We start from the raw sequence: 23,250 nt of genomic DNA on the forward strand, positions 1-23,250 counted from the left end.
GGGACAGTAGAATCACTTCCCTGAGGGCCTCACTGCCAAATATAATCAACTTTATATTCTCCAAGTTTATAAGTCCATGGCCAGTCCCAGAAGGGATCTCAGGAAATAGCATGAATGTGGGAACCAATTTCACTTAGTAAGAGTGTGGAGCATCACCCGCTGGGGTGGGAAGCAGGTTAGCAGGTAGGAAAATGCAGGACCTGGAGCCAAAAAGACCTCAGTCTGAATCTATCCTCCACCACTCTGTGGCCCTGGGACCTTGTACAAATCACTTGTGAATTATTGCACTAATAATTTATCTTGCAAGTTATAATATCTAAGCTTTCCATTCTTGGTTACATAGTGGGAATAATGGGGGTTGTTGTAAGAATTAAAGAAAATACGTTCAAAGGAACCAGCATAATATGTAGCATGTAGTAGTAGATGGTTGGTTTCCCTTCCCTGCTTCCCTTAAGTGCCTTTGGCCCTGAGAAGGGAAATGGTTAGCTTCTGAAAAATAAATAAAAGGGTCTGTGCTCTAAAATGAGTTTATGGAAAGAGAGACAGTTTAGAAAAGCCTAGAAAGAAGACTGAACTTTTCCAGTGAGCACAGTGAGCTGTTTTTATCCCAGCTGTATTTCTGGGGCACGTTCCCATGCATGGCCCAGGGACACCCACACAGCTGCTTCTATGTATGGTATATACATGCTGTGCTTTTCTGAGCATGCGCTGGACTAGAGGGATGCAATGGTGGTCCAGCCCTGCACATCAATGAGAGGACACAAGCAGAGGCAGGGGCTCGTGGGCTTCTCCTGCAGTGTGCCCGCTAGGATGCTCCCCCACCCCCGCCGTGGGGGCTTCAGCTCCCCTATCTGTGAGCATCCCCCTGGCCACCATTGCATGCTCCCCAGGCCTCGGTTTTTCTGAAGAGAACACAAAATTTGCTCAGAAGAATTGTAGTAAATTTTATTTGCTAAGTGCTCTGGGGTGACACTTTTCTTGGACTGCTTCTTTCCTAACTGCCAAGCTCCTTATGTTCGTAGGACTGTCTGTCGCTTCCTAGATCCTCCTGGGGTGACTGCTTCCCTTTATCGCCTTGGTGAATGCTTAATATTCAGTGCCATTTCCTTCTCCCAGCTGTGTGTGTGTGCGTGTGTCTTCGCATTCACTCCTACAGCATGTTGTAATGATGTGCTTACTGCACGTTTACCGATGGCTTTTCTTTCATTCCACTATTTTTTAATTTGACTGCTGTACTCTGTGAGTCATCAGTGGCAGCATTATGCCGTTAATGGATTAGCTGGTGCCTAAAAATAACCAAAGCCCTCATGCAAGCAGCACATAAGCCTGTATAGTCCCTCAGCAGCCAAAGCAAACCGATGAGCCAGTATTTCCCATTCAGAGCCTGATGGAAATAAATCCTAATGTATCAAAAAGGAGGTAGTAGCCCTGGCAAGGTGGCTCAAATTGTTTGGAGCATTGTTCTGTAACCAAAAGATCATGGGTTCAAGTCCTGGTCAGGGCACACACCTAGATTGTGGGTGCATATGGGAAGCAACCGATTGTAATTCATTCTCTCTCTTTCTCTCTCCCCCTCTCTCTCTTTCCCTGTCTCTGTCTATGTCTCCTCTTCCTGCCTCTCTAAAAAATTAATAAACATATCCTCGGGTGAGAGTGTTTTTTAAAAAAGGAGGTAGTGACAGACCTGTGTAAAAGCCCCATGCTGGGCCTGTGGTCCACTTCTTGGTGATCATCCTCATCCCTGTTCTAACACTGGAAAGGCCCCAGCAGGAAAACAGTAGCAAACCACATTTTTGTTTGTCTGTGCGTACCTCTCCAAAGGAAAACATGAAGAAGAAAAATGTTCTTCAACCTTTGTGTGACATAAGTCCCCCAACTAGGTGATCTCAGTGAAGCAGATTCTCTTGGACCACTGTGTGCATAGCTTTTCAAAAAATAAACTTTTAAAACCCTGGCTAGTGTGGCTCAGTGGATTGAGCATCAGTCTGCAAGCCAAGTGTCACTGGTTCGATTCCCAGTCAGGGCACATGACTAGGTTGCATGTCAGGTCCCCAGTTGGGAGCACAAGTGAGAGGCAACCACACAGTGTTGTTTCCCTCCCTTTCTTTCTTCTTTCCTCTCTCTTTAAAAATAAATATGTAAATAAAAAAACAAATTATTTTTTAAAAAAGAATAGTACAGTATTCCCTCAAAAAAATAAATAAATAAACTTTTAATTGCTTAAAGTAGTTCTCAGACCCACAGTTTCCCCTATTACTAAAATCTTGCATTTGCATAGTGTACTTATTACAATGGATGAGCCAATATTGATACATATTGATGATTAAAGTCCATGGTTTACATTAAAGTTTGCTCCCTGTGCTGTACATTCTGTGGGTTTTGATAAATGTGTGGTGTTTTGTATCCAGCATTACAGTGTCATGCAAAGTGTATCCAGCATTATAGTGTCATACAAAACAGTTTCACCACCCTAAACATTCTTTAGGCTGCACCTATTTATATTTCCCACCCCACATCTCCCACCCCAGAGCCCTGGCAACCACTGATCTTTTTCATTTCTAGAGTTCTCCCTTTTCCAGAACGCCATGTAGCTGAACTCATACAGTATGTAGCCTTTTCAAACTATCCTCTTCCACTTGGACATCGAAGGTTCTTCCTTGTCTTTCTGTGGCTTTGATAGCTCATTTCTCTCTGGCACTGAATGATGTTGTTCTTTAAGGCACACATTTTAAAACCACAAGAGAGGAGGGCAAGTGGGATAGAATCTGTGTGCCTGAGAGCTGCCCTGGTCTCTTGCTGAGCAGGTAGATCCTAATGGGGCCTCCCAGCAATAGGGGTTCTAGGAACCACATGAGGAGAGCTCAACTTGGCATTTGGGATTTATCTGCACCAGCGTGGGGTTTACTGAACAAACCTGAAATGCTTCCCCCAATGACTGAGTCACGCTTAGCATCAACATAAGCAAATACTTTAAACAGAACACTCAAAGATATTCCTACACTTGACTGAAGAGTTGTGACTGTCTTTTTTAATGATTTTTTAAATCAGCACCTGAGGATATGTTTATTGATTTTTGAGAGCAGGAAAGGGGGTTAGTGGGGTGGGAGGAGAGAAGGAGGGGGAGAGAGAGAAATATCAACGTGAGAGAGAAACATCAATCGGTTGCCCCCTGTACACTCCCCGACTGGGGTTTGAACCCGCTAAATAGGTATGTGCCCCAACTGGGGATTGAATTGCAACCTTTTGGTGTATGGGATGGTGTTCCAACCAAGTGAGCCAGCCAAACAGAGCTTTATTAATGATTTTTAAGCATTGACATAAATGGGTCACTTGCTTAGACCTTTCATCATTGTTCCAAGGTTTTCTTATTTTCTTGATGTAGAGAATGTAGCCATGCAAACTGGCCTTCAAGGAAAGCAGACTGGCTTTTCTCTTCATGTCAAACAGGATCCAGAATTTCACTTGCAGACAAAGTTAAAAATTCCGTTAAGTAATTTCACTGAAAGCAGGTCATATTCACTGAAACCCAGCCCCTGAGATGGCATTGCTCCCAGGTAGAGGCAGAATTGGTACATTTGGGACAGTATGAAGCAAAAATGTTTTGTAAAACAGACGCCCTTCACATTTCTGAAAACAAGGATTCTTGTTAAGGAAATGGGAGACAAATTTAAGCAACAGACTTGTTGTCTTCTTGATATCTGGTTTTTGATGATATGTACATATGTGTGTATATAGACAGCCCCCATCTAAGATTGAAATATACAATCAAACAGCATAAATGTGTGTTTATGTGTGCAGTGTTGAGATATAATAGTTATTGACTAAGCAGGTAAAGGAATTTTATTGAACTTACAGAACAGCAGAGGATGATCATAGAAGCTAGTCATTAGCCAGGCCAGGACTGAGACATTGAATAAATCATTATCAGCCAGATATGTAGCCTGCTTGTCCTGGTTCCTCTGTCCTGAACAGAATATGGGGGCAATCTGTTTGCAGAGTTGGATAAGGAGGCTGGAAAGAGGGAGGGGTAGGCAGATTTCTCATAGGAGCAGTGGCAAGCAAGTAGGGCTCCTGCATCAGCAGGAGAGCGAGAGGTGACCAGACCCTACAAAGAGAAGTACTGGCTCCTGGGCATTGAGAGGTGAAAGACAGAGGGGCCCCAAGCTGATAAAAGGACAGAGGCTCTTCATGCTCCCATTTTATCCCACAGACCCCTTCACCTATTTGGGGAAAAATGCGTGTATGGGATGAAAAGAAATGGACTGTGTTGAGCTGCCAGGAGTCACATAACATGCTTTGGTTTTATAGGGTGCTGCACCCAGGAATATATGCTCATTAGGGTTTAATCAGAGACCATTTGAACCCCTCACAAGGCCATAAAAAATGAATTAATAATTATTGTCACAGCTGAAAGAGCAAAAAGGAACCTCAAGAGTGGAGAGGAAGGAACTGAAGTATGATTCTATGAGGTCACGGTGGGCTCAGCATCTGATGGAGGAGGGCTGAGTGGGGCTGCAGTAGCTCAGCCCATAAGGCTGCTGTGAGGGGCACCCCAGCCCCAGGAAGGCGCTGCCCCCTTTCCTGGAGAGAACTGTATGCCCTGTTTACTCCTGGCTGCCAAAAGAAGCAAGGACAGCCAGAGCCTCTCTGCATCTAAACATTGACCTCTGTTGGCCAGTTGTGCTCCTGCAGTGTTTTTACAGATGGAAGGCGAATGTGGAACTAGTTATTCAATTTGTACTGAGCACCTATTACATGCCAGGAAGTATCCTAGACTCCAGATAGAAAGATGAGCAAAACAGACAATATCTTAGCCCTTGTGGAGCATACAGTCTTGTGGGAGTTTGGGGGAAAAGGTGAAACAGACAAATGTGAGGGCGAGTAAAAAAAACAATGCATCAAAAAATAGTAAGTGCTATGGGGGAAAAAAAGCAGCATAGAGAAGGCAGGAAAACTAGGGATGGGGGTGGTGTTATTTCAAATAGGGTGCTAGTGAGCCTCTGTTGAGAAGAATGAGAGGAGAGAGTGCACAGGGCAAAAAGCATTCCAAACACAGGGACTAGCGTATGCATAGACCCAGACATGCAAGTGAAATTAAAGAACCAACAGGAGCCCTGGCCAGTGTGGCTCAGTTGGTTGGAGCATTGCCCTGTAACCAAAAGTTTACAGGTTCTGTTTCCGTCAGGGCACATACCTAGGTTGTGGGTTCGATCCCTGGTCAGGTGCATACAGTCCACAGTCTGGGTGCATACGGGAGGTGACCAATCAGTGTTTCTCTCTCACACCGATGTTTCTTACCCTTCCTCTCTCTCTAAAAGCAATGAAAAATGTTCTCAGGTGAGGATTAAAAATAAAAAAGGATCAGCAGAAGACCAGTCACCGCCGTGGCGTGAGTAGGGGCAGCATGCAGAAGATGTCAGGCTTGCTCATGTCAGGCTTGTTCCTCCGGTGAGAAGCAGCTGGCTTGGCCAGAACAGTGGCAGTAGAGGCAGTGAGAAATAGGCTCCTTCTAGATACATTTGGAAGAGAGGACAGATAGGATTTGCTTTGTGATTTGAATGCATGTGGTATGAGAGAAGGAGCCAAGTCAAGTGTGATTCCCAGACCCTTGGCCAGAACGACAGGAAGGATGGGGGTGCCATTCATGGAGATGAGGATAACAAAGGAGAAGCCAGTGGGCAGGGGCCTGTCAGGAGGTCTGTTTTGGAAACATTATATTTGAGTTACCAATAGGTATCCAGGTAGACGTCATTACATCCAAATACACCTTTGTTTTGCATGCACATCCTGTCTCCCCACTGAAGCAAGAGCTGGGTCTTAAACAATAAGTACTCTTCCACAGCCTCTAACAGTTAGCAGTGCTCAGTGTAGTTATTGAACTGTATTACAACTGGAAAACCTAGAGTGGGAACACTTGATCAACAATATTTTGAAGTTCTTAGCACCATAAGGGAGACCTGCATGAGTCTCAGATTCAAGGAATTCACCAACTCATTGTTCTAGTTTGAAGTATCATCATGTCACAGAATCCCGTCAGCTCTGTTTTGTGTCCAGCCCAGTACCCATCAGCATTGGCAGGGCGTGTTGAGGTAGATAAGTCTTCTCTCCAAGGGAATTTCAAGCAGATAGACCTAACCATATATACTCTCACTGAAAAGTCCTACATTCTGATTTCATGAACTATTAATGATCAGTTAACTTTTAAGAATGTTTCTGTCCTTCTGACAAACCTAATTATGAAATAAGCAGATTTTTTATGAACACTTTAGTGTGCTTACCTGAGACATGTGCTATGAGAGTTTAACATTGACCAAAGAAAGGGGAAAAAACTTATTTTAGTTTACATATATACAGACCAAAAACTGTGCATTATCTGGATAATTCAGGCTGTATAATTACGGAGAAGGAAAATATCTGAGGATAAATATTAGCAAGATGAGTAATTAGTGAGGTGAAAATATCGTTTGGTGTGAGCTATCCAGTCCACTGCTTACAATGATCCCATAATCTAAATAGTCTTTGCTCCCCATTTGTGTAGACACACTTGAGCACGCATGGTGTGGCATCTTCCCAGGATGGCAAAGCTCCTTTGGGAGGAAGTGAGCAAAAGCGAGCCTTAAAGTGGTGGCATATATTTTCTCAAACCTGTCCAAGTAAAAATAAATTACATTATCAGCTCTTTTTAGTGCATATCTTAAATATTCTCTCTCTCTCTCCCTCACTTTTATGAATTTTTGGCTAGGCTGTTCAAGCTACAGACCACCTCACGGTATTTAATTCTAAGACCTGTTTTTGCAGTTTTGAGATGAGAAAGTAAAGAAGGGCTTTCAAAATGCCCCAAAACATTATGGTATATATAATTGGAAGCATATGCATGTACATCACAGCCTTTGGAATAATCAGTAGTGTTACTCGTTATAAAGACCTTGAAAACATTTCTTAATGAGTCTACAGGCACTCAGTAACATGTAAAAGTCTCCAATTTGTGAATATACAGTAGACTTTATTTTCAGAGCATGGAATATTGACTGCTCTGAGGACTGTGTACAGTATGGCTCACACACCAAGAACCTGTCAACTGGTAGGTATTAGGCTGTCTTATCAGCAAGGAGACAGACTGCCCAAATCAGGGGATCACCTAGGAACATCAACACCAAAAAAGAGGCCAATATGTTTGCAAATAGGGCTCCTAGTATTATGCACATCACTTGACGTCTGACGGCTGTTAGGCAGGGGTAAGCAAACAGTGAGTCTGTTAGAGGTCCTGAGGAGATATTTACACTTGAGAACTTTGTTTTTAAGACTTGGAAATACAGTTAAATAATCCCCACTTGAAGTAGGATTAGTTCCTCTTCTCAGCTTGTGACATTAATGGCCCTAAGAGGTTTGGGGCAGGCTTTACAGAGCCAGCTCCAGGTTGGTCCTCCCATGAGGAACTCAGTAGGCATCCCCATCTGATACTGTAACTTGAAAGCATGATTGTAAATATGCATATGCAAATATACATGTGTGTGATATACATGTTCTATGATTGAATATCAGCCTCATCACACACTTATATGGGGAGACTAGAATTGTAGGAGTAGCTGTAAGATAGACACTATTTCACAATTTCCTGTTCCATGAAATAAATTCATGAGCTCATGCCATTGGGATCCTATTTATTTATTTTGGTGGTATTGTAATATCTGGTTACAGAGGTAGAGATCGGGAACATAGGAAAAAGGAAATGGGTTTGAGGTCAAAGAGACTGGGATTCAGTTCTGGTTCCACCAATTTATAGCTATGACATGTGGCAATTGATTTAATCTCTCTGAGAGTATAATTCCTTATTTGTAAATTGGAACAACAGTGCTTTTTTTCACTATTATATTATTAGCATTAAATAAAATATTTTTTGTAAAGTTTGCACAGAATGACTGACAGATAGTAGGTACTCAAAAAGTTTTAGCTTTCCTTTTTAAAATTTTTTAAATTTAATCTTTATTGTATTTTTTCCATTACCATTTAGTCCCTTATACCCTCCTCCCCCCAGCAGTCACCACACTGTTGTCCATGCCCATGAGTCATTTTTTCCCAATTCCTCCACTAGCTGTGATCCTGCTCGCCATCTGTGAGTCTGTCCCCATTTTCCTTGTTACTTTTGTTCATTAGATTCCACATATGAGTGAAATCATATGATATTTATCTTTCTCAGATTGGCTTAGTTCACTTAACATTATGTTCTTGAGGTCCATCTACACTGCCACAGAGTGTACAATTTTCTTCTTTTTTTACAGCCAAGTAGAATTCCATTGTGTAAATGTCCCATACTATAGTTGTTTTATCCAGTCATCTACTGATGGATACTTGGACTGCTTCCATATCTTGACAATTGTAAGTAACACTGCAATGAACATAGGGTGCTTATGTTCTTTCGAATTAGTGTTTAGGGCTCCTTTGGATATATTCCCAGAAGTGCGATCGCTGGGTCAAAAGTCAGATCCGTTTTTAATTTTTTGAGGTGTCTCCATACTGCTTTCCACAGTGGTTGCACCAGTCTGCATTCCCATCAACAGTGCAGAAAGGTTCCCTTTCTCCACATCCTCTCCAGCACTTGTTTGTTCATTTATTGAGGATAGCCATTCTAACAGGTGTAAGATGATATTTCATTGTGCATTTCTCTGATGATTACTGATGTTGAGCAACTTTTCATATGTGTATTGGCCATCTGTATGTCCTCTTTGTAGAAGTGTCTATTCCGGTTCTTTGCCCGTTTTTAATTGACTTTTTTTGGTGTTGAATTTTGTAAGTTCTTTATAACTTTTATATATTTACCCCTTATCAGATGTATTGGTGGATATGTTCTCCCATTCTGTGGGTTTTCTTTTTATTTTGTTGATGATTCCTTTGCTGCGCAGAAACACTTCAGTTTGATGTATCCCCATTTGTTTATTTTTTCTTCTGTTTCCCTTGCCTGGGGAGATATATCTGATAAAATACTGCTGTGAGCAACGTCTGAGAGTTTGCTGCTTATGTTTTCTTCTAGGATAGTTACGGTTTCAGAATCTAACATTTAAGCCTTTAATCCATTTTGAATTTATTCTTGTGTATGGTATAAGAAGGTGGACTAGTTTTATTTTTCTGCACATATCTGTCAAAAAAATTTTAACTTTCTTTACACTATTAAAATAGCTCAGAATTATAACATTTTCCCCAGATTATATTCATATTTATAGGAGCTCATTCTCACACACTGTAGTAATAAGCTTAAATATAAATTCACTCTAGCAGTTTCTTCTAAAAATACATATGTCTTCTATGAAGCAAATAAAGTAGATCATTCAAGAAATTTGTCTAGAACTAGATCAATCATAGTTATCAAAAATGATAAAGGTTAAATGGAAAAACCACAAATCATGTAAGTTACATGGAAGTTTACTATTTTTAAGTTTTGAGGGTGTTTTAATTACTTACGTGTTTGTGTGCCTCTATATTAAATTCAACAGAGCATTATTAATATTGTGTGTAACCAGTATTATTTTGATTTACTCATGGATCTACCATTCTCATTGCTTTCCTTTCCTCCCTGCATCTACAGTTTTCCATCTAGTTTCATTTTTCCTCAACCTACAGAATACTCTTTAGTATATTTCTTAGTGGATCTGTTAGTGGTGAGTTCTCTCAATTACTGTTTATCTGAAAAATGTCTTTATTTTGCCTTCATTTTTGAAGGAATTTTTGTTTGACGTTGAATTCTTGGTTGGCAGCTCTTTTTTTTTTTTTTTAATTTAGTACGCTAAAGATATTACATTGTCTTCTAGCTTCCATTATTTTTATTGAAAAGTCCATGATAGGTTTAATTGTTGCTTATTTGGATGTAATGTATATTTCGTTCTGAAGGCTCTTAAGATATATATTTTTCCTATCTTTGGTTTATAACAGTTAAACTATGACGTGCCTCGGTGAGAATTCCTTTGTATTTTTCCTGCTTGGGAGTTAGGCATCCTTGGGTCTGTGACTTATTATCTGTTACCAGTCTTAGAGAATTTTTAGCCATTATATTCTTAAGTGTTATTTCTGCCCTATGATCTCTCTTTCTTCTTCATAGGATTCAATTCTGTGTCTGGTAGTTCTCTTACCTTCTCCTGTATTAGCCATTTTCTTATATCTGTGTTTCTTCTAAAGTTCTAATTAAAGAATCCAGTTCACTAATTCTCTCTTTAACAATGTTTCCTCTGTTGGAAAATCCATTATATTCTTTATTTTAGTGGATGCACTTTTTTTCTAGAGTTTCCATGGATCTTTTAAAAGTAGATTCTAGTTCTCTACCAATATCTTCATGCTTGTCTTTAATCTCTTTCAATATTGTAAACATAGTCATTTTAAAATCTATATCTGATGACTCTGTATCAGAAACCCCTGTGGGAATGTTTTATTATTTCTAATGTTTTTTATTTATGTCTCCTGATCTGTTCATGGACCTCCTCTGCCTTTTAAGTTAAATGTCTTTTACTTGAAAAGTTGCAGAAATAATTCAAAACTTTAAACTGATTTAGGGACTAAGATGATTAAAATCTGAGCTTCAGATCTTGGGAGGGCTTGTCTGCTTCTGGTTCACGTTATTTCTGGAGTATAGCACTTCGGAATTACAACCCAAAAGAGCGGGTTCACCATAGAACATCCTCCTCTCATGTACCCTGAACTCCATTCCCTGCCCTCCCCCCACCCCCATGCGTTGGAAATTACCAAAAGCCCACTTGATTTCACAAGTGCTCCACTTTGGAATGTACAAATGACCTTAGAGGAACTAGCCCCAAGCAATGGGTTCAAATCTCTGGGCCACCACCCTTTCCTGATCCTGACCCACTGATTTTTTTTACTATTTCTTTTTCTGTCCAGTACTGAAGGAATTTTTTTTTTTTTTACATTTTATCCAGAGTACTTGTCTTTTTGTTTTTCAGAGTATTTAGTTGTCCTCTTTTCGAAAAGCTCTTGAAAATGAACTTTTTAAAACTACTTCATTTTTTCCTTTTTCTTTTTTCTTTATATAGCATAAAGATGAAGAAATTAAATTTCTATGAAAGTTAAACTATTAAAACCTCAATTGCATTTCAGCCTAATTTAATGGCAGTAGTAAGACTTTCACCAGGCAGTTTGCAAATACCTACACACCCTGTCCTCTTGCCTTTATATAGATATTCCTACTTCCAGGAATGGGAATCGAACCAGCAACACTTGGTTTGCAGGCCAACGCTCAATCCACTGAGCCACACCAGCCAGGGTTCATCCCCATTATTTTTTACCCCATTGTTTTTCAAAACCAGTACAGTGTATCCTCATTTAAGAAGACTTCCTTACTTACCTCTTCTCCAAACTGGTCTATGCCTTTTCTTCACCCTCCTACAACTTAATACTGTGCAAAGTATTATGACCCCACTCACCACAGTCATTGGCAATTACTGTACATTTGCCTTTTTGTCCACTTGATTGTGACCTCCTTTCAGACCAGGACCATCTTTTTCAATTTATTTTCTTAGCACAGTTCATGGCACATAATAGCATGGAGAAAATAGTAGCCATGGAAAAGATACTGGACTTCCCCACTTTCAATACTTGTTTTCAAACCAATGCAAAAACTGATTTGAGTATCTGTGCTTGACCTTGTAGATGGACCAGCAGTGTTCTCTCCTCAAACCTCTCCCAGTCCTGCCCATGCCTCGGATCCTGGTTGAAAGCCCTCGCTGCTGACTCTAGCCCTCACTGATTCTGTTTCCCCTAAATTCCTAGGGTATACATTCACTTATCCAGTAAATATTAAGTTCAACTATGTGCCAGCTACCCTTCTAGGAGCTGGGGATACAGTGATGAACACATAAGTGCCTGCCCCATGGAGCTCACATACAGTCTAACTCTGGTCCAGATTAGCCTTGTTATACATGAGAAGGGCTGATAAAGCACAAGACCATATCTTGGGAATGAGTCACCCACAGAGCTTTGCTCAGTGCTGAACATGAAGAGACGTTCTTTCATCCTGGGGGATCAATTGACTTGTTTTAACGCAAATCAGTTATAAAGCTCCTACTCAGTAAAAAGATACTTTGAGTACTGAATGGACTTTTACCGTGGCTTCTGCCGAACATCTGTATATGGTAAGTACAGGTGCTGCAGAAAATTAAGAGCCTCATGCATGTGTGTTAGTGGAGGAGGTTTATGGAACGAAGTCTTATTTCTCTCCATTCAGTTTCTGTATGTGTGTGTGTGTAAAATAAAACCATAGTAAAATGTTCTCATTTATTCCCTCTCTCTGTCTCTCACTGTGTTCACAGGTCAGCGTGGAAGTTTTGGTAGAGTATCCTTTTTTTGTGTTTGGACAGGGCTGGTCATCCTGCTGTCCAGAGAGAACCAGCCAACTCTTTGACTTGCCGTGTTCCAAACTCTCCGTTGGGGATGTGTGCATCTCGCTGACCCTCAAGAACCTGAAGAACGGCTCTGTTAAAAAGGGCCAGCCCGTGGATCCCGCCAGCGTCCTGCTGAAGCACTCAAAGGCCACCGACACCCTCGCGGGCAGCAGACACAGGTACGCGGAGCAGGAAAACGGCATCAACCAGGGAAGTGCCCAGATGCTCTCTGAGAATGGCGAACTGAAGTTTCCAGAAAAAATAGGATTGCCTGCAGCGCCCTTGCTCACCAAAATAGAACCCAGCAAGCCCACAACAGCGAGGAAGAGGAGGTGGTCGGCGCCGGAGACCCGCAAACTGGAGAAGTCGGAAGACGAGCCACCTTTGACTCTTCCTAAGCCTTCTCTAATTCCTCAGGAGGTTAAGATTTGCATTGAAGGCCGGTCTAATGTAGGCAAGTAGAAGCAGTGTGGGGAAAGGAAATTCGGCTCTCCCTTATCATTTGTATCCAGATTACTGTACTGTAGGCTAAATAACCCAGTATTTACATGTTATCCTCTTCCTTTAGGTTTCTGTTATAACCTTGTCATTAGAGTTACAGCTGGTGTTGCGCAGGAGACTGGTGCATATGCTTTTTCTGATTGTCTGTCAGTGGGCAAGTGGGGGCCAGAACAGGGCCAGTCCAGGCGCCAGGCATCCTGGTGGAAATGAATATGGCTTTAGAGTGCCTGCCTTTTCTAGCTGCGCAGGACCATCTGCTGGGCGAGACTTCTGCTGCTTTCCCGAGGAAGTTCCGCGGGAAGGGAAGTGCGGGGGAGCGTGCGTGCAGGGTTGGGGGGATGCCACAGCAAGTGAGGGTCTTTTTCTCTCTGCCTCCCCCTGTCTCACTTTCTCTTGCTCTCAGCACGGGAATGGAGGTCCAGAAACGTCCTCAGGAGGTCTCACGTGCAAAGTAAATATCAGGGACCCAGCTTCAGGGCGCCCTAGAAAGGCACCGACAGCAAATGGAAAGCGAACTGTGTAAAAGAACATTTTTTTCCCTCCAACATATTTTACAATAAAAGCAACTTCTAATCATATAGATATATATTTCCCCCTATGGGGCCTGACTGCACTGATTTTTTTTTTTTTTTAAGAGCAACTGCCACACATGGGATTTCACTTGTGCTTCACTAGAGCAGTGACATCTCCAGGGTGTCTTGTGGGCAGGGCAGCCCCGGCCGCGTCGCCCCTTGTGGGGGTGGCGGGCAGCGGGGTGGAGAGCAAAGACCCACTCTGGTTTCTGTGCAGTGTTAGGAAAACCAATCAGGTTATCACATTGACTTCTCTCCCAAGATGTAGACACGAACTGCCCTTCAGAGAGCAGCGGAAGCTCTTCGCATTGGGTTTGCAAATCTTTTGTCTTTTAACTCTAGTACTGTTTATAGTTCATGACTATGGACAACTCGGGTGCCACTTTTTTCAGATTCCAGTGTGACGTGAGGAATTAGATTTTGAAGATGAGCATATATATTACTATCTCTAAGCACTTAAAATGCTGTTCACACTTTATTACCAAGCATCTTGGTCTATCATTCAACAAGTACTGTATCTCACTTTAAAGTCTTTGGGAAGAAAAACAAAAAAACTAAGTTGCTTTCTTTTTTCAACACTGTAACTACATTTCAGCTCTGCAGAATTTCTCACGTCAAGATATGGAAACTTTCAATGTGGTTTAACAGAATGAATGTGAATTGTGAACTAGTATGTGACAATGAATGACCACCAAGGACAGCCTGGCAGGAAGGCACTGCTCACTTTGATGTTTGAGAAAGAATTAAAGGCATATGCAGAGCTGGCAGAGAAACTGAGAGAGAAGGGATGGAAAAAAAGAATACTCATTTTTGTCCAGTGTTTTTCTTTTTAAGACGAACTTTTAAAGAACCTTGCAATTTGCACATCTTGAGTTTATAATTTGTGTGATATTCCTGCAGTTCTTATCCAATAACATTGTGGGAAAGGTTTGGGGGACTGAACGAGCATAAATAAATGTAGCAAAATTACTTTCTAACCTGCCTAAACTGTAGGCCGTTTTATAAGGTTATGTTTCTTTCAAAATTCATTTTGGTCTTTCTGCCACATCTGTCACAAAAACCAGGTCTTAGCAGGACAACTCTGAGAATTTTCTTCAAATTCGTTGAGAGAGTTTTCCACAGAGACATTTATACATGTGAGCAAGTTTTTTTTTTTAAACAATTACTTCATTATTGTTGTTGTTAATGTTATTTCCAGAATGACTTCTTTTTCCATCTGAAATCAAATCAAGGTTTAATGTTTGGTACAAACCCAGAAAGGGTATTTTATAGTTTAAACCTTTTATTCCCAGAGAACTGAGATATTATTTGTGGGTTTTGAGGTCACATCTCAAAGTACTTTTAAAAAAAAGAAAAGGTTTTATAAGTAGGAAGAAAAAAATTTTTTTTAATATTCTTACTTGGAATGGCTGCAACTAATATGAACAAATGCTTCTGATTTTTCCTTTACCATGGAAAATAGTACTTTTCCCATTTCACACATTTTAAAAAGAAATTGTAATATCAACCCATGTTTTGGCTATCCGGTATCCCTTCACATTTTATCTCCACCAGGACTAATGATTTTTTATAACCCATTTTCTGGGATGTACCAAAAACATTTGAATAGATATAGAATATAGAACTGGTCCTGGACTTTCTTCGAATTTCATTACCCTCTCAGCATGCTGGCAGAGAGCTGGGTGGGCCCATCCTCCCAGTCATAATGCTTATTTAGTGCTGTATTTTTAAAGCATTTCTGTTTAGAGAACTTGCTTAATCTTCCATATATTCTGCTCAGGGCACTTGCAGTTATTAGGTTTCATTTCTCTTTTTGTTTTATAACTTTTCATGGTAGGAGAAATACGGGCTGCCACATCGACTTTGTCCTCGTTAGTACCACTATTTACAGCCACTCATGTGGACTCAGAAAAACACACACCACCTTTTGGCTCACTTTGAGTATTGGACTAACTGGATCCACAACACCAACACTAAAGTGGGAAAACATACATGGTTTGGAGCAATAGGAACATCGTTTTCGTGCTTCTATTTGGGGTGTCGGAATTATAAGAGAATTGGTTCTTTCTAAACTTGTCCCACTTCATTCTCCTGCTTTATTAGCATGTGCAATACTTTCCGTGCCAACAGAGTCTGATCAGTGTGCTCTAGTCGAAGCTCACACCCTTTTGGCTTTTTCCTTGTTTGGAGGGGAGAGCCTCCCAATGCGAGCTCCCCCTGCTGCTGCGGATGTGGAGGGCCTGGCGGGAGCCTTCGGGAGCCCAGGTGTCTGTCACTGGTGCTGCAGAAAGAGCAAGCAGAGAGACCTGGGGGACAAGCTGCAGTGCCCCTGTCACCGTGAGGAATAAATAGTGAATGTGGAGAGGAAGGAGGCAGAGTCATTTCTAAGGCGCACTCTAGAGCGATATAGGCAGGATCACCCCATTTTCCAGACCCTTTTCCGCAAGTGGGCAAGCACCTCCTCAGGTCTGTGTCCTTGGGACTTTGAGCTGCGCCTCTGAGCCTGGGCAGGAAGTGTCGTCTGGGAAGTACATGCTCTGAGAGCGAGGGCCAGTGGCTGCGGAGGGGGCCTCCTGCGAACACTGCTCCCCACTCCTCTGTGGCAGCTTTCTCTTCAAATAGGAAGAACATCCAGGAGACAGGGAGCCTCCTCTTGTTTGCAGACATCGGTGAGCCTGAGGCTCCCCGAGCAGCCTGTGTCACCACTGCTGTGTAGCAAACCCAGCCATGACAGGCGTAGAAATTCTTCGGTGCCCTGCCCCTTACACGGATCAGCCATGTGCCTCTCTGTACTATGTCCACTTTGCAATATTTACTTACAGCTATCTTCAGTTCTTTCTTTCCTGTTTTCCATTTTTTCAACTAATAACAGCAGGCCTTTTGCGTTTACAATGGAACACAATCACTGAGAAATTAAGTCAGGGTGAAAAGAAAAAATATAAGAAACCAACAAACAAGAACCTCTCTTTATAAGGATTTCTAAATATGGAAAATGACTGTTCCTTAGGATGTTTCACTTAAGAATTTTTTCATTTTGTCTGGGCCACACTGGGGGGTGGAGATGAAGAGATGGGTGCCACTTACCTCAAATCCTTTGAAGTGGAAATCCAAATTGCATTTTCATTTGGACTTTCAGGATCATTTTCTGTGTCAGTCCGTTTTCCGTTTTCCCCAACTTGCCCAGTTCGGTTTGGGGTGGTCTGATTTTTTTCATTGCTGGTGTTGATCCATTTCTAACTGAATTGTGACCCTCTGTGTTTTTTGTTAGGTGAGTGTGTTGGGTTTCCCCACCCCCCACCCCCACTCCCAGCAGGAAGTGGCAGCATCTTCCTTCTCCCCTACATGGAACTCTGCGGAACCTTTCACACCTCTTACTCAGGGACGGGGCTGGCGCGCGTGTGGTACACTGATGTGTCCAGAAGCAGCACTTTGACTGCTCTGGAGTAGGGTTGTACAACTTCAAGGAATGTTTGGATTTCCTGCACCTTGTGGATTACTCCTTAGATCCTGCATAGATTGCAATATAATGCTGCATGTTCACGATGAACAGTAGCTCCTAGTGATCATAAAATCCACTCTTTGCACATAGTTTGATCTTTACTGAAATATGTTGCCAAAATTTATTTTTGTTGTTGTAGCTTTGGAATTTTTTGTTTGTTTGTTTTTTAAGGAAACAATTGTCAATACCCTTTCACATCTGTGACTACTAAGGAAACCTATTTCTTTCATTGAGAGAAAAATCTCAGATGCTTTTGAAGACACTAATGCCATGCTATTTCAGATTTGGGTGAAGAAGCAGAGCTCTCGGGACAGAAGGCCAGGCTTTTTGAGCTGTGTTGGTTGCCATGGCTACTGTTTCATGAACCACAAGCAGCTCAACAAACTGTGGTCTGTTCTTCCTTAAAACCCTTTGGACTTCCGATTTCCTAGTCACCCGTGATAATTCCAGGTGAAAACAGGGCTGGCAGTCTCCGTGGCCCAGCCCAGCTTCTTTGGTGGTGATATGAAAGAAAAGGGAATTATGCTTTTGTTTTTTTCAATTCTTTAAAGTGGAGTGGGGGCCTTTGCTTCCACTTTTGTGTGTTCAACCCAGGATTTCTGAAATAGAGAATTTAAGACAGCATCAAGTAATAAATATACAGAGAATATACTTTTTTATAAAGCACATGCATATGCTATTGTGTTGGATTGGTTTCCTCTCTTTTCCACGGACAGTGTTGTGTTTCTGTTGATAGGGAAACTCCAAACAATTTGCACACCTCTACTCTGGAGCTGAGATTTCTTCTACGTAGATGACCTCGCTTCAAACATGTTACCTTACTGATAGGATCTTTTCTTGTAGCACTAGACCTTGTGGGAGTTTTCTTTTTCTTTTTGATGTACACCGAATTTGAGAAACTGAAGAAAAAATTTTTTGAGGCACTCACTTTGAGGAGTACAGGTAATACTTTAAAAAATTGCACAAAAGAAAAAATGAATGTCGAAATGACTTATTCAGTGTTTGAAAGATATGGATCTGTTGAAACAATGAGTTTCATACCTTGTGTGTAAAAACAAAAAAGAAGCAGCATAAAGGTTGAAAGTTACATGTTTTTTTGTATATAGAAATTTGTCATGTCTAAATGATCAGATCTGTATGGTTATGGCCTGGAAGAATTACTGCGTCAAAGGCTCTTAAACTATACCTATGCTTCCTTTATGTTTGTGTTCCATAGAGCTGCCTTCTGAGAGAGGGCAGCTCTGTATTCTGCAATTTGAAAATACTGTTCATTCCTATGCTGAAAGTACTTCTCTGAGCTCCCTTCTTAGTTTAAACTCTTAAGCCATTGCAACTCCGTTTTCTTCAGAAATGATGTTTGACATTTTCAGCACTTCCTGTTCCAGTAAACCCAAAGAATATAATCCTGAACAAGAAGTGTTTGTAACAAGGGATCCTAGCTACCAATAAAACAGAACTCATTACGAGGACAAAAAGAAAAAAAAAGTTCAGCATTCTTCCCCCCCCACACCTCATTTAAATGGGGGGGGCAAAACATGAAATTCAATTGAAATGCCTCATTTGACTTTAGTTAACTTTTTCTTTAATATCGAGGCCAAAATAAATGTGGGGCAACTTCTCAGAAGTCATATTCTGTCCAAAAATCAAGCCAGCCAGCGGATACTGGACAGCTGTGGGGATGTTGAGCAAGCCCACCTACAATTCTTAAATTCAGAATCTCAGCTTCTCCCTTACTGCTAAATGCAACATTTCTGGTAGCTGACTCTCACCTGTACGATGGCAGGAGGGAGCAGCGGCTTTGGTTTCACATCCTCTTCACTTGCATACAAATGGTTCAGCTGTATTAAAATTAAGTGCATTTGGCCAATAGGTAGTATCTATACAATAATAGTCTCTAAGAATTTCCATAACGTTTCTTATCTGAAAAGACTCAAGTCTTCCACTGCAGATAATTGGAGACTTTGCCCAGGTTTTCTTTCCCTTTAGTTTGTTCGTTTACTGTCTGGATGGCCAATGAGCCTGTCTCCTTTTCCAGGGCCAGTCCGAAGGCCTCCGTTGGAAGCGTTGTTTACAGTAGTCTTTGCTGAGATAACATACTGTCCTCTGGAATATCGGGTCTGAGGTGACACTAGCTTAGAGCTGTTGTCTTGAAAGAGCAGTTACCAAGAGGTCGGGTGTGCGTAGGTTTCCACTGGTTCTCATAGGAACCACCTACTCTTATGATCTGGTCCAGGAGTGGGGTCAATTCTTTAATCTGTGAACATTAAACTTGACACCTGTGCATTTGGTTCTGTGAATACTGTCCTTTTGGCCTCTGGGGAGGTTTCTTCCCCCCCAGCCATCACTGCTCACCTGTAAACCCAAATTAGTGTCAGCTGAAGGGAGGTTTCAGGACAGCCCTAGTGTTCATGGTGGCCTTCAGTGAAGACAGGGTCTTAATGTCCAGCTAGTGGGATCCTTGCCCCAGAACCATCTCTGGGATTCGTCCCTATGGATGTTTTAATATCAGATCATTACCCACCAAACTTCCAACCACATGCCTCCCACGGGCCAAGGGAAAAGAGACACCAGAACTGCGAGGGCACTATCAGACTGACATGGCCAGTACAGAGGAAAACTAGGGAAGGAGTGATGTTTTGCACCTTATTGAAAAGAAAATATTAAGTGCATACATAGTTAAGAGCTTTTATTGTGACAGGAGAACTTTTTTCCATATGCGTGCATACTCTCTGTAATTCCAGTGTAAAATATTGTACTTGCACTAGCTTTTTTAAAACAAATATTAAAAAATGGAAGAATTCATATTCTATTTTCTAATCGTGGTGTGTCTATTTGTAGGATACACTCGAGTCTGTTTATTGAATTTTATGGTCCCTTTCTTTGATGGTGCTTGCAGGTTTTCTAGGTAGAAATTATTTCATTATAATAAAACAATGTTTGATTCAAAATTTGAACAAAATTGTTTTAAATAAATTGTCTGTATACCAGTACAAGTTTATTGTTTCAGTATACTCGTACTAATAAAAATAACAGTGCCAATTGCAAATGTGTCCTTGCCTTGTGTCAGGTCCTCAAAGAAAGCTGAGGCTGAGGAAATGGGGGGATGCCTCCTTACAGACCCCACTGTCATCACTCAGTAGGTTTGGGGGGCTGCCATAGGCATTGCCTTTACTGCTTTGGAGGGGGTGGGGGAGGGTAGGTCGTGATGAGGTTCTGAGGCGCATTTCCACCCTCTGATGTCTTACCTTGTTCAGTTCCTGTGTAGTTCTACCTGAACTCCCCGCTCAGGAGAGAATTGTTTCTAAGGAGCCTTTGGCAGCTTGGTGGGCTCCTGTAACATTATTAATACATTCTATACAGTTTTGCTGTGAACTGGTTAGTGGTCTGAAGGCAGAAAGTTCATTCATGTTTCCTGTACTTATGCCTGTTAGAAATTCAGCAAGCAGGGGGGCACCCAGCACATGGAGGGGCCTGTGTGTCTCACAAGTCCTGAACCCCAGGTTTGCACTGTGCCGTCTCAGAAACACCTGACTCAGCAGTTGTCCCAGAAAGTAGTAGCTCCTCAAAGAAGGACCCGTGACTTTCAGTGACCTTTGCCATATGCATGTGTGGCTAGGAAATCCTTCCAGTTGTGAGGTCCTGCGGAGGTAGGGGAGAGCTCTCGGTGTCCACTTAGCCCGGGGAAGAAAGGGTAACTCTCCTCCTATCTTCCTGTTTAATGTCTGGGGACGTCTCACCAGGGCTGTCCTCTCAGGACATAGGAGCTGGGCCCTCACGCACTGTGCATGTGTGTGTGTGAAAGCAGGTACACCGAGCCAGCAGTGAGGAGGTGAGCCCCGCAGCCGGGACGGGAAGGGCGGCCCATGTCCCTTTCCTCCTCCAGAGCAGTCTGGGTGGACATGCTGTGTGCTGGGGGCAAGTCTCAGACAGTCTGAATTGATGCCTTCCTTGTTCTATTAGATTCTAATAGTTCCGACAAGTGTGGAATCCCATGGCTGTGAGACTTGCCTGGGCTGGTCACACAATTAGGGAAAAGCCATTGCTCCACCTGCTGCAATGGGACAGATGTGAAACCATGCAGCACACAGCAGGGGTCCTCAGGGGAAGGGCACCTGGGCACTGGCTCTCATCCCTCCCCACAGCCCCGTGTCACAGGAGGGCCCGCACGTGGACAGCAGGGCTGAGCCCCTGCCTCTGTGCCCTGCACGCCACGCCACTGGGCTGAGGGCCGCTTCCCTGCGGGCTCCCCAAGGCCCATTCCTATTGGAGGCAGAGATGAACTAGCTACAAAGACAGGTGACAGAGCCCTAGAAGTGCTGTTTTGTGTGAAGCCTCTGCTTCAACATGATCCAGAAGAGCTTGTGGCTTTTTCAATAACTCAGTTTTCACTTCTCTAAACACCAGATGAGCAAGGGACCTGCCTTCAGTTGGTTTGTGGAACCAAAGAACTAGTCTGCCAAGTCCTTACAGGAGACACACAACATAGGAAACGTCGCTGTAGAGGCCTGCCCAGAGGAGCCCAGCCTGAGAGGGGACACTTACTACTGACTCCTCTGGGTCATTTTCAGGGGATTCCTTTAGGTCCTCCTTACCTTCACCTCTCTCCCTCATTTTGCAATAAAGAAATCTGAACAAACATAAGGGCTTGATGTCCAGCGCATCTGCCACAGGAACAGCAGGGGGCTTGCACCTCACACAGGCAGCGGACAGAAGAGGTTGGGAGCCCCCAGCACAGCCCCCCGTCTTGTTATGCGTTCAACATCTGCTTGACCCTCCTATCTCAGGTGTAGCCACTCGTTTCTACAAGTACAAGGATTAATGGATATCGGGAGAAAGGAAGGACAATGGAGTTCAAGTTGCTGAATCTTTGAAAATGGGCCTCTGACTCCCCAGACTGTGACGGTTTGGTCGGAGTCTTCATATCATCAGGCAATTAACTTGCCCTCATACAGTAGGAGCATGTGGCCCCTTCCTTACTCCAGGGCCATCGCTTACGTTTTTAGAGAAAATATACTCCTGCGTCTGCTTCTTTATAAGTGAATAAAGTAAAACATCCTGGTCTGCATACACATTCCAGTCCTATTACCCAAGTAACACTTCAAAAAGTGGCCAGCTGTCACTCACCACCCCTGTTCACTCTTTAAACAAGCGCCACAGCGGACTACTGCCACAGAGCTCCTGCCTGGGCCCCAGGCCCTTCTCCAACCGTCCAGGAGTACCGTGTGGCCCTTCTTTCAAAGTATTAATCACCACAGGGGAACGGTTTTAACTCCTATTTTAAACCCATGCTTTTACGAAGCCACTGGTCAAGGTTTTTTGTGTTTTCTCAGTGGGACTCTACCTGCTAATTTTGGGGTGGATAACCTTTCAGTAAAATATCCTGTGGAATTTCAAAACAGTATATAATCTCTTTAAGAGAGAGGACTCAGAAAGGAAGAGGAAGAGGTGGCGGAAACAAAATGAGGTGAAAAACCAGGACAGGGACAGCTTCCCAAAAGGAGCACCAAACTGGCAGGGACGCGTGACCTGTTCCCAAAAGGCACATGCATGTCCTTCAAGTCCATCTGTCCCAGGAAACGGAGGCTGGAGAGAGAGGTGATGCCAGTTACTCTGACTGCCCCCCAGCCCCGCCTCCCCCAGGGCCTGGACTGAGAGCCACCAGCACATCTGGGAAGGAAGAGACAAATCCCCAGCTTCCCCTACAACCTGGTTCCTGAAAATGCAACCTCCAGGACTCAATTAAGTCTTAAGATAACAGCATTATATTAAAGTGAAACAATTTTCTTTTTTAAAAAGAAAGGAAGAGTGTTAGTTTTAACAATGAGGTTATGGGTTCCAGGCAGCTGGGCTCTGACCACTGACCCCATCAGTGCTCTGCTTCCCGGCCCCCTGAAAAGCACGAGGGGTGCCCTAGAGCCTCCGGGCGGCAGGAGGGGAGAAGGAGCAGCATCCCAGCATTCAGCAGCAGCCGGAAGCACAGATGTAACAGGAGGACGGTGTGAACGCAGCTGTGTGTGGAAGCTTCCGTGAGCAGAGCCGGCACCTCATCTGCAAGGTTAGCTGAACACCGTGTTGTGCTGTTGGGTCACCCGGATGAATGTCGCCCTCCTGCTGAGCTCTTTGAGCTTGGCGGCCCCCACGTAGGTGCAGGTAGACCTCAGTCCCCCGAGAATATCCAGAATCGTGTTTTCTACATCCCCTTTGTAAGGCACTTCCACAGTCTTGCCCTCAGAGGCTCTGGAAGAAAAAGGAAGTGCTTCTTTTAATTGGGTTCTTTTTCCTTAAAAACCCAGCCAGA

At 42.9% G+C, this 23,250-nt stretch overlaps 2 protein-coding genes across 4 annotated transcripts in view; one reads left to right on the forward strand and one right to left on the reverse strand.

Annotated features, from left to right (window-relative positions):
- ATXN1 (ataxin 1) overlaps positions 1-13,515 on the forward strand; it is a 380,795-nt gene extending 367,280 nt beyond the window's left edge. For all 3 annotated transcript variants that reach the window (XM_090269787.1, XM_090269788.1, XM_090269789.1), the window contains one exon: positions 12,309-13,515. In XM_090269787.1, coding sequence (XP_090125913.1) covers positions 12,309-12,842 — 534 coding nt within the window. In that variant the 3' untranslated portion in view covers positions 12,843-13,515. The remainder of the gene's footprint in view (positions 1-12,308) is intronic.
- Positions 13,516-22,696: 9,181 nt separating this feature from the next.
- The window catches only part of GMPR (guanosine monophosphate reductase), a 42,175-nt gene continuing 41,621 nt past the window's right edge, over positions 22,697-23,250 (reverse strand). Inside the window, exon 9 of the mRNA XM_090269790.1 lies at positions 22,697-23,189. Coding sequence (XP_090125916.1) covers positions 23,009-23,189 — 181 coding nt within the window. The 3' untranslated portion in view covers positions 22,697-23,008. The remainder of the gene's footprint in view (positions 23,190-23,250) is intronic.

Source organism: Furipterus horrens, unplaced genomic scaffold (genome assembly GCF_987537825.1).
Source record: "Furipterus horrens unplaced genomic scaffold, mFurHor1.1.pri manual_scaffold_3, whole genome shotgun sequence".
NCBI classification, from domain to species: Eukaryota; Metazoa; Chordata; class Mammalia; order Chiroptera; family Furipteridae; genus Furipterus; species Furipterus horrens.